Here is a 12,111-nt window from a genome sequence, read left to right as displayed (position 1 = left end):
TCTGCATCTGCGGGGATGGGTGCCTCGACGTTTGCTCCTGCGATACACAATGAAGCATGCATGGTTAGACACGCAGGCAGTGATCAGGTGATATGGGGGAGGGGGATATAGGGGAGGGGGGATATGGGGACGGGCTGTTGGTGGCTCACTTGCTAGTACGCCCCCGACCTCTGCATCAGCAACCTCCCGGTCCTCAGGTCCGCCAGCCAGTTCCAGGGCCCTTTCCTCGTGTTCGGTCAGTGGCCTCTCATCAGCGGGGCCTCCTCCAGTCCTCACATGCTCCCTGGTGTTGTGTGCGCGTTTCTCCCGTGGCGGGGGGGGGGTGGCAGGGGTAGAAGGCAACAGTGTTAGACAGGTATATGAATGCACGCCATCGGTTGCGCGTGTATTGCAGAGGTTAAGGTTACGGCTGGATTCAGTTGGGGATATGGGGAATATGGGGGAGGGGGGGATATGGGGGATATGGGGGAGGGGGGATATGGGGGATATGGGGGAGGGGGGATATGGGGGAGGGGGGATATGGGGATATGGGGAGGGGGGATATGGGAGGGGGGTATGGGGGAGGGGGGATATGGGGGAAATGAGGGAGGGGGATATGGGGGAGGGGGGATATGGGGGATATGGGGGAGGGGGGATATGGGGGATATGGGGGATATGGGGGAAGGGGGATATGGTGGAGGGGGGATATGGGGGAGGGGGATACGGGGGATATGGGGGAGGGGAGATATGGGGAGGGGGGATATGGGGGAGGGGGATATGGGGGAGGGGGATATGGGGAGGGGGAATATGGGGGATAGGGATATGGGGAGGGGGGATATGGGGGAGGGGGCATACGGGGGACGGGGGATATGGGGAGGGGGGATATGGGGAGGGGGGATATGGGGGAGGGGGGATATGGGGAGGGGGATATGGGGAGGGGGGATATGGGGAGGGGGGATATGGGGAGGGGGATATGGGGAGGGGGATATGGGGGAGGGGGATATGGGGAGGGGGATATGGGGAGGGGGATATGGGGAGGGGGATATGGGGAGGGGGATATGGGGGAGGGGATATGGGGGAGGGGGGATATGGGGGAGGGGGGATATGGGGGAGGGGGGATATGGGGGAGGGGGGATATGGGGGAGGGGGGATATGGGGGAGGGGGGATATGGGGGAGGGGGGATATGGGGGAGGGAGGATATGGGGGAGGGGGGATATGGGGAGGGGGGATATGGGGAGGGGGATATGGGGAGGGGGATATGGGGAGGGGGATATGGGGGAGGGGGGATATGGGGGAGAGGGGATATGGGGAGGGGTATATGGGGGAGGGAGGGATATGGGGAGGGGGGATATGGGGGAGGGGGGATATGGGGGAGGGGGATATGGGGAGGGGGGATATGGGGAGGGGGGATATGGGGAGGGGGGATATGGGGAGGGGGGATATGGGGGATATGGGGGATATGGGGGATATGGGGAGGGGAGATATGGGGGAGGGGGGATATGGGGGATACGGGGGAGGGGGGATATGGGGGAGGGGGGATATGGGTGAGGGGGATATGGGTGAGGGGGATATGGGGGATATGGGGGAGGGGGATATGGGGGAGGGGGGATATGGGGAATATGGGGGAGGGGGGATATGGGGGAGGGGGATATGGGGGATATGGATATCGGGCAGGGGGGGGAAGGCTCACCCTGCCTGCTCTGACGAGGTCGTTCACCTTCTTGTGGCACTGGGTGCCTGTCCATGGTGTCAGGGCCGCAGCGGTGACGGCCTCTGCCACCTCCCTCCACAGACGCCGGTTGTGGCGTGGGGCAACTCTGCGGCCGTGCCCGGGATACAGGGCGTCCCTCCTCTGCTCCACTGCGTCCAGGAGCGCCTCCACATCGCGTGACCGGAACCTCGGGGCTGAGCGGCGGCCGGCCATCCGGTCTGGTGTTCCGGTCGGGTGTTCCGGCCGGGTGGGGGGGGGAGCAGCGCGTCCTTATGAGCCGTCACGCCGTGCGGCGTGTATGACGCTGCACGGCGTGAACCACGTGAGCAAGCGCGGATCCTGTCACGTCGCTGCTAGCCCATTTCGGGCCGGAGACTTCCCGACGATTTTTGCGGCGTGACGCAGGTCGGATTTGCGCCGTTTTTTGCGCCGATCGGCGGACTTTGCGCCGATAACGGAGAATTTCGCCCATGTCTTGGAACATTGTGCACCCAAAGTCTGTGGGATTTTGTTTTGACGATGGGGGTGGGGCATCATCCCAATTTTCCGACAGCTTCCCTGAGATCTTCAGAAAGAAAAAGCTGACTGAATATTCAGTGTGAGTTTGACCAGCACCCTGCGCAATTGTGGTCGAACCACTTTGCTTTTATCTTCGAGCTGTCTCTTGTGAAAAAGCACAACATAGCCTTTTTGATCACTTATTCTGACTGCCCGCCAGATTTTAATGATTATACCTTGATCTGCAAATACCCCTTTTTCACCCATCACTCACTCAGTGCTTCCTCGTTTAGCTGATACCTCACTGGGCATAACCTCATTGGACCACCATCCAAACAATGAGAAGGAAACAATTATTTTCTCGACACAGTGGGCATATTAAAACATGGAATACTCGACTATAAATGACTTTTGAGGCAGAAGTTATAATAGAAAAGACATGCATTTATATAGCACTTTTAATAACCACCAGAACTCTTAAAGAACTTTCCTCCCAGTGGCATCACTGCTGTAAGAAACGCAACAGCCAAAATGCATTCAGTTAGGTCCACAGGCAACAATGTGATAATGGCCAGATAATCTGTTTTAGTGATGCTAATTGAGTGATAAATATTGGCCAAGACACCAGGGGAAGAACCTTAAGGGTGGGGAGTGCTCAGCGCTCGCCATCCTGAGAGTCGGTGCGTACCGTTGATTGACAGTGAGCGGACTTCTGTCCACCCTAGGAAGGATGTCCCGCCTGTGAAAACTGTTGGCCAATCAGAAGGGGCCTTCAGATTGATATGCACCACCCCCCCCTCACCCTTCCCGCCCACGATAGAAACCTGCTCTGTTTCCCACCCTACTCACACCTGCCCCTGCCAGCCTAAGCATTGAGGGTCACTTAAGGGCCTTAATGCAGGCATTGTCAAACTCGGGGGTGCGACCCGCAGGTGGGTCGCGGGCAGGGTTGGGAGGGTCGTGGAGCCGTCCGTCGCGGCGCTCCCAATCGCGCAAATCTGCGCGCAACAGCCGGCTATTAACGCCGGTTCTGCAAGCGGCCTTCAAAATGGCCACGAATATGTTTTAACAAATGCGGCCGCACTGCGTACACGATCATCGACGTGCATGCGCAAAACTATGTGCATGCGCGCCTATGATTGGGCATGCATGCGCAGTGCGGCCGCTTTTCTTTTTAAACGCCCGCAGTTTTTTGTTTTACAAGTTCGGGGCGGTTTTATTCATTTAATTTTTATTTATTTCATTCATTTATTTTATTCGACACTCCGAAAGCTAGTGATTCCAAACAAATCTGTTGGACTTTAACCTGGTGTTGTACAACGTCTTACTGTGTTCACTATAAGAACACAGTGGCTCAGTGTTTGGTATTTCAATTGGGCACTTGCAGGTCAGCACCTGATGGTCTACTCTTTTTTAAAAAAAATTCCGATTAAATGGAAATTTAGCGTGGCCAATCCATCTACCCTGCACATCTTTGGGTTGTGGGGGTGAGGCCCATGCAGACACGGGGAGAAAGTGCAAACTCCACACAGCACATGGTCTAACCTTCAAAGCTGGCATTAACCCATGCTACCACATGAAATGTGTTGGTTTTACATCAAAGAGCCACAATTTCCACGCACCAGCAGAGATTATGAAAATCCGCCAATATCTATCTTGGAATCATAGAATCCCTCCAATGCAGAAAGAGGCCATTCGGCCCATCGAGTCTGCACCTCTGAAAGGGCAACCTAACAGGGATCACTCCCCCGCCCTATCCCTGTAATCCCACCAAACCTGCACATCTTTGGACACTAACGGGCAATTTAGTATGGTCAATCCACCTACCCTTCACATCTTCGGACCAGGACTGTGAGAGCAATGATTTAGTGATATTTTGGCCATCACAGCTGATGCACCAGTGGGTGTGGAGTTCCATGTGGAATTCTAGTTAATGTCCATTCAGCAAATCTGTCCAATTAGTCGAGGTTGGACACATTAGCTGTGCGGATCTGTTACAGACTACAGCCAAGTTTGATTCTTTCTTTAAAGGTTCTATGTAGCCCTTTCGGTTGAACGTCTTTTGATTCGCAAGCATCTGCAACCTGGCTGGCTCTCCCAAGGCTTTGACAAAATACACCCCTGGAACGTGGCTTTAGACCATCACAGTTATTAGGACATGGTTCTATTGAATTTCCTCACTGGGCTCAAGGTACAGCAACCTCAGCTGTGCAACAAGAATTTCTGTTTTCGATTAGCTGTATGCATGTTTCTGACACCTTGTTTGCTCAGGAAGTGCCTAACATCTCGGCGAAAGTCACTTTGGGGTGCATCAAACTTGCCTGTACAGCTAATTTGGACTGGAGGCATGCCAGAGCAAAGGGTCCTTGGGGTTCCAGTCCACAAGACATTAACAACAACATCTCACGTGAATAAATCCATAGTATGAGTCAAGAGAGGCTGCATTCTTAAAGCAGCATCACCAATATGGCTCCGGGACCCCAGAAACTAAAAAGGAACGACCCGCTCCTTTGACAAAGCATTCAGGGTACGCTGTGAATAAATCATTGCAGCTAACTGGGACTGATGTCAAATACTCAAAACGCTCCAAATGCAGCAGGGGAGAATTTTCCATAAATCAGCTTTGCAGTGGCATCATGGAATTAAATGTCAGGTGTGCCACTTGACTTTGTCATGCCATCACTCAAGGAAAGGTTCTGTAAGGCATGGCTGCTTCCAGATTGCCGCTGATCGATATTTTAAACCATAACGACAAAGACATTGGCTGCTTTAGAGACACCAGCGAGCACTGGATCTCCCTGCCTTTAATGCATTTTCTCTGAGTGGAAAATCGGTAGGAGGGAGATCTCCTTTAATTTTTTTTCTTCTGGGAAGGAGGGGGAACAGCTGAAAGGCATTTGTAGCAGCACCTCATTCATTTTCCTCCAAATGGATGCTTCTAACACAGTCACTTCATCATGTGCATGGTGCGAGAGAGAGAGAGAGAATGAGGACATTGAATCTGCAGTTGGACACAACCTGTGTTTACTTTGTTAAAAACATTTTAAAATGCTGACTCTCACTCCCACAAGTATGAGTGCAGACCATTATGGCCAACAAAATTTATCTTGGTCGTACTTTACTCTGCACTTAATGCTCCAGTATGCAAACTCTTCCATAATATCATCCAACTTGGACCTTAAACATCTTTAATGTTTTAATCTCCATTACTCAACCTGTAGTTTATGCCAACTATTCCTGATTCTTCCAGTAAATATGTTCTTCCTGATAAACGTTTTCTATTTGATTTTGATGACTTGTCCCTTTGTGCTTCATTCCTCCTTTATTTTGAACCTGACGTAACCTCAGTCCCCCCAATGCCCCAACCTACCTGTTGGGGGCGGTCCTTGAGCACTCCCCCCTGCCCTCCACCACATAGCGGCAGGGCACCCGCAGGACCGATCCCTAGTGCGGGCATAATACCAGTTTGGCACCTTGACACTGTTAGTCTGGCACCTTGGCAGTGCCAACCTGACACCCAGTGTGCCCAGGGTGGCACTGCCAGGGTGACCGGTGGCACTGCGAAGGTGCCTGGGCAGTACCAGCAGTGCCCGAGGACCACCCTGCCTGGAGACTGACTATCTGGGGGCCACCAATCGCTTGGGAGACTCTGCCAAGTGCCGTTCCACCTCATCCCTGTTAGAACAAGAACATAGAATTTACAGTGCAGAAGAAGGCCATTCGGCCCATCGAGTCTGCACCGGCCCTTGAAAAAGGCACCCCACTTAAACCCCATGCCTCCATCCTATCCCCGTAACCCAGTAACCCCGCCGAACCTTTTTGGACACTAAGGGCAATTTATCATGGCTGTCATAATATACACCAGTATATTATGGTGCAGACACACACACACACTGATGGACATGCAGTGGGACCAATCAGCATACACAACACCGCAGCCAATCACCAGTGAGAGCACACGCACTATAAAGACAGGGGACAGGAGAGTTCCTGCTCATTCTAGTAGCAGCCAGCTCGGAGCACAGAGCTCACAGCCTGCAACACAGACATTCACCATGTGCTGAGTGCATCACCTGGTTAGGACTAGGCAAGGGCCAACAGTTAAAGCTGGTATTGCATTTACCCACAGTTCAAGTATGTTAATATAGTTAACCTTATAAACAAATAGAGTTGCACCACTTCCAGTGTTGGTGACCTGTTTGTGATCCAGAATACCCAACACATCAATGGCCAATCCACCTAAGCTGCACTTCTTTGGACTGTGGGAGGAAACCGTAGCACCCGGAGGAAACCCACGCAGACACGGGGAGGACGTGCAGACTCCGCACAGACAGTGACCCAAGCCGGGAATTGAACTTGGGACCCTGGCGCTGTGAAGCAACCGTGCTAACCACTGTGCTACCGTGCTGTCCAGCACGTTTGTGGGGCCCAGTACAGAACGGCGCCCGGCTGGGGGTCTCCTTGGCGAGGATGATAGATGCCGAGTGGCCGATCGTTCTGGCATCAGCACGGCTAAGAGGGTTCTTCAACTCGGTTCGCCATGCGAGACTGGGTCCCGCCCGCAGAATGCGACGTCTTGCGAGATCTAACCAGATCTAACCAGGCCTCTCCTGGGATCTACCAGCCATGTCCCGCTCTGATTCCAGCGGGCCAGGGCAGATTGATCGTACCCTGTGTTTTATATTCCCCCGTCAGGTAAATCAATCTTTCAGTGTCTGCCCTATCAAGCTCCTTCAGAATCTTGAACTCACCTCCCATAAAATCCAGAGAATAGGTCCAATTTACTCAACCTCTTAGCATAGGGCAACCCCCTCACCCCCAGAGTTTATCAATGAACTTTCACTGTACCACCTCCAATGCAAGTGCATATTTCCTTAAATATGGAGATCAAGGCCACACAGTATGCAGGTGTGGTCTCACCAAAGCCTTTTACAATTGTAGCAGGACTTAACCTTTTCAACCTTGTGATTAAATCATGTCATGGCCTTGTGCTTCCTTATCTCTGTAAACTCCACCAATCCTAAAGATAGCCCAGGCCAGCCTCAAGGTCTCGGTTCCTCTGGCTCTGACCTAGATTGTATCCACCCACTTTCCCATCGTCCTAACATTGGCAACATGCCTTTAGCTGTCTAAGCTCCATGCTCTGGGAATCACCATCGGCCTCTCTATCTCCATCCGCATCTTCAAGCACATCTTTTAACTAACTTTTACATGCCCTTCTTAATTTCTCATCCTTTGGTTTGCCATCAAGTTAGTCGAGTAGGCCTCTGTGCGGGGGTCCTGCAGTATTTTTGCAGGAAAGGCGCTGTATAAATGCACACATTGTTGTTCCTCTTATCCATGCAATCTCATATTTTATAAACTACAGTGAGGATTTTCCAGGTTTGAAAACTGTTTCCTCCAGTCTTTCCTCATCCATTTCTATTTGGGATCACTTTTCTTGTCGTAGCGCGGTGGTGCAGTGGTTAGCACCGCTGCCTCACAGTGCCAGGGGCCCGGGTTCGATTCTGACCTCGGGTAACTGTCTGTGTGGAGTTTGCACATTCTCCCCGTGTCTGCGTGGGTTTCCTCCGGGTGCTCCGGTTTCCTCCCACAGTCCAAAGATGTGCAGGTGATACTTGGTTGGAAAGTCAACTCTGATTGGCCGAGGTAGTGCCATAGAGGAAGCAACAGGGAACTACTGTCTTCCCAATAAATTCAAAAAAAGGTCCAAGGCTTGAACATATTCCTTTTGAAATGAAATGAAATGAAATAAAAATCACTTATTGTCACAAGTAGGCTTCAAATGAAGTTACTGTGAAAAGTCCCTAGTCGCCACATTCCGGCGCCTGTTCGGGGAGGCTGGTATGGGAATTGAACCGTGCTGCTGGCCTGCTTTCAAAGCCAGCGATTTAGCCCTGTGCTAAACCAGCCCCTGTATGTCGAGAATAGGTTCCTGCTTAGAAATGTATGTCACTTCCGGCAAGTATAGATGATCCACGTTACAAGCTCAACTAATTAGCTCAAATTGGCTGTTTGTGTAGCTATTAATGCACTCAGGATTGTTCACCAAGTGCTTCCCAGTCACGCAATTGCATCCAACTGCAGAGTCTTTGTAAGTACGGGTTAGGTGATTTTCTTGTGAGCATTTGAAATTTAGCTTCCTTGCATTTGTCCTGATAAGTGCAAGGTGGAAAGCTTTGGCAACATGTCTCCCTTTTCAGCAATCTTCAAGTTCAGGGCCACCCGACGGCTGATTGTTTTAATTTAAGTGACCTTCTGAAGGGGGCCTCTGCGTGGAAGTGCCCTCACGTTATCCAGCCTGTCCTCAGCAGCGATCACCTCTCCCGTTGGCGTCGCTGAGTCTTTGCAGCTGCCTGCCCTATGGCAGCACCCCCTCTCCCACCCCCAAGCCACAAGAAAATTCTGCCCATGGTTACGAGTGGCTGGACTGAGGAGGCCAGCCTCAGTTGAGCCCCGGACATATATCTTGCCCTCATGTGAAAGACCAATATCCAACTGGCTGGGAATCCAGTACAATTCATAACGACAGTAAGTGATCTGAAGTGAGCTCTGTCTTCCCTCAAATGAGAACTTTCGAACGAGGGATACTTGATGAGGAATATGTGGGCAAGCTCCATTGTGCTTGGGCGAGGATTTGCCCCACATTCTTACCTGCAATCCTATAAATGCCATCAAAACTGAATTGATGGTCCCCAGCACTCCCTCGGGATCGAAAGGCTCGGTGGTGTGGTACAGTTCCTGAAATAAGAGGTAAAAACAAGAATGAATGGAAATTGACATCCCCAGAAATGCCGAGGGAGTCACTCTGTCAACCCACTGACCCTGGTTACGACGAGCTTCCACCGTCAAGTGATCTTCAGCTTGGGCAGCACGGTGGCGCAGTGGTTAGCACTGCTGCCTCACGGTGCCGAGGTCCCAATTTGAGGTGTATTTAGCTCAGTTCCACGCACAGAGGTATTACCTTGCACGTGGGGTAGCCGTAGATGTGATTAGCTCCCAGCAGCCATTTGTCAATGTAGCCTGCCGCCCCTCCAGTGCAGTTTGGGAATTTCCCATCATCCCCTATTCCTCCGGCTCCAAGATAACCTCTGAAAGGTCAAACAAAGCATCATCAGCCAGGGCTGAGTTCTCGATCCATCTGCCAATGTAAAATGATCCGGTGCCACCCAGTTCTAAGATCTCCACCAACAACTGATACCTCCTCTTTAGACTGGTCACAAGGACCAATAGAAGCAACTGTCATATACAGACTCTGAGGTTAGACTATAGTACAGACTATATCCAAAAATCTTGCACCTACATAAACTCCCTGTTAATAGTTTCCATGACAAAACCCTTTGTCCACATTTATATGAAAATCGCCCATGTAAACTTTGTCACCTTCTGATAAGACTCGAATGGTGTAACAGTGGAGGAGGATTAACTTTCTAGAATTGGGTACATTTGCAGCACAGCCCTGGGGTTAAGAACTGTACTAACGGGCGAGATATGCCCTATTGTCCAGCGTGTACGGATAACAACTAAGCCGCAACTAGAGGTCCAGTTCTGGTCACCACACTTTCGGAAGGATGTGAAGATCCCTGGGAGTGTGCAAAATAAATTTGCCAGGTTGGTTCCAGGATTGAGGGATCTTAGCTACAAGGTTAAGTTGGAGATGTTCTGCTTGGAGCAAAGAAGGTTGAAGGGAAATCTGATGGACGTGTGACAAGTTTAGATAAGGTGGATAAAGAAAATCTCTTCCCACGAGGTTATGGCGCAAGGACTAGGGGGCACAGAGTTAAGGTTTTCGTCAAGTGATACAGGAAGGATGCGAAGAATATTTTTATACATCGACGGGTAATGACATGGATCCCGATTCCTGCGAGGGTGACGCAACTGGAGACCAAGAACGATACACTACAGGAACAAGCCTTTACCGGTCACAATACCAACCTTTGCCAAAACCCTCAGCACTTTATACCCATCCTATTCATGTGTTTGTCAAGCTGCCTTTTGTATCTGCTTCCACAACCTCCCCTGGCAACGTGTTCCAGTCATGCACCACCCTCTGTATATAAAACCTGCCTCGCACATCTCCTCTAAACTTTGCCCCATGGACCTTAAACCTATGCCCCCTGGTGACTGACCCCTCCACCCTGTGAAAGAGTGCCTACCCATCCACTCTAGCCATGCCCATCATAACCTTGTCAGGTCATCCCTCAATCTTTGTCTTTCTTTTTTTTAAATTTAGATTATCCAATTCATTTTTTCCAATTAAGGGGCAATTTAGCGCGGCCAATTAACCTATGCACATCTTTTGGGTTGTGGGGGCGAAACCCACGCAGACACGGGGAGAATGTGCAAACTCCACACGGACAGTGACCCAGAGCCGGGATCGAACCTGGGACCTCGGCACCGTGAGGCAGCAGTGCTAACCACTGCGCCACCGTGCTGCCCTAACCTTCGTCTTTCTAATGAAAGCAGTCCCACTCTATTCAGCCTCTCCGCATAGCTAACATCCTCCAGACCAGGCAACATCCTGGTACACCTCCTCTGCACCCTCTCCAAAGCCTCCACATCCTTCTGGTGGTGTGGCGAGCAGAATTGTGCGCAATGATGTCAAAATTAAACTGAGGCAAAGTAAACCTGAGAGCCACAGCAATAGGGTGGGGGAATGGGGCTGACTGGATTCCTCCACAGAGCCAGCATGGAGTCAAAGGGCCAAATGTCCTCCTTCTGTGCTGCAAAGACTCTATGTCGAATGAAACCACAAAGAATTGCTGAGAATAAAACAAAACTCCTTCAAGAAAGAAGTGTAGGATTTCGAAGCAAAACCTCAGTATTGTTGAGGAATCATTTTTCTCTGACAATACTTTGGTGCAACGGTAATAAAGAAATCTCAGTGAGCAAACATCAAAGTGTATAAATTATTTCAATATCATTACATCTCCACAGGGCGCATTGCTTGGTTACCATCCAGCTGGCTAGACTCCTGGAAGGATTTCATGGCATTAGGGACCAATCATTGAAGTACAGCTAAGAGGGCAAAGTGATTCAAACCAAATACAAAGCAGCAGGGCGAATCAATATTTAACACTGGAGGATGAGGTGGAGACAGGGGCCTGCGTGACATATAACCTTCATGTAGTCAGGATTTTCAGTGAGCTTTATCTGCCTGGTCAACTCTAGGTAACCCTGTAAGATGTTCGGGCCAGTATTCCAGAAACATGCGAAAATTTGGGTTGAAGGGTCTTCTGCATCTCAACTCATTTTTATTTTAAAATTCATTCATGGATGCGGGCATCGCTGGCTAGGTCAGCATTTATTGCTCATTCATAATTGCCCTTGAGAATGTGGTGGTGAGACCAGAAGACTATAGGATATAGCAGCAGAATTAGGCCATTCGGCTCATTGGATCTGCTCCACCATTCGATCATAAGATCATAAGACATAGGAGCGGAAGTAAGGCCATTCGGCCCATCAAGTCCACTCCACCATTCAATCATGGCTGATTTCAACTCCATTTACCCGCTCTCTCTCCATAGCCCTTAATTCCTCGAGAAATCAAGAATTTATCAACTTCTGTCTTAAAGACACTCAACGTCCCGGCCTCCACCGCCCTCTGTGGCAATGAATTCCACAGACCCACCACTCTCTGGCTGAAGAAATTTCTCCTCATCTCTGTTCTAAAGTGACTCCCTTTTATTCTAAGGCTGTGCCCCCGGGTCCTAGTCTCCCCTGCTAATGGAAACAACTTCCCTACGTCCACCGTATCTAAGCCATTTATTATCTTGTAAGTGTCTATTAGATCTCCCCTCAACCTCCTAAACTCCAATGAATATAATCCCAGGATCCTCAGACTTTCATCGTATGTTAGGCCTACCATTCCTGGGATCATCCACGTGAATCTCCGCTGGACCCGCTCCAGTACCAGTATGTC

General features: G+C 50.5%; 1 protein-coding gene across 1 annotated transcript in view; it reads right to left on the bottom strand.

Moving 5' to 3' along the window:
• LOC140403524 (heparan-alpha-glucosaminide N-acetyltransferase) overlaps window positions 1-12,111 on the bottom strand; it is a 358,411-nt gene that overhangs the window by 46,874 nt on the left and 299,426 nt on the right. The window contains exons 13-14 of the mRNA XM_072491483.1: window positions 9,154-9,280; window positions 8,844-8,930 (exon numbers count right to left, since the gene is read on the bottom strand). Coding sequence (XP_072347584.1) covers window positions 8,844-8,930; window positions 9,154-9,280 — 214 coding nt within the window. The remainder of the gene's footprint in view (window positions 1-8,843; window positions 8,931-9,153; window positions 9,281-12,111) is intronic.

Source organism: Scyliorhinus torazame, chromosome 28 (assembly GCF_047496885.1).
Source record: "Scyliorhinus torazame isolate Kashiwa2021f chromosome 28, sScyTor2.1, whole genome shotgun sequence".
In the NCBI taxonomy this organism is placed as follows: domain Eukaryota; kingdom Metazoa; phylum Chordata; class Chondrichthyes; order Carcharhiniformes; family Scyliorhinidae; genus Scyliorhinus; species Scyliorhinus torazame.
The sequence above is the reverse complement of the archived record's forward strand: the minus strand, read 5'-3'. Positions and strand labels throughout refer to the sequence as shown.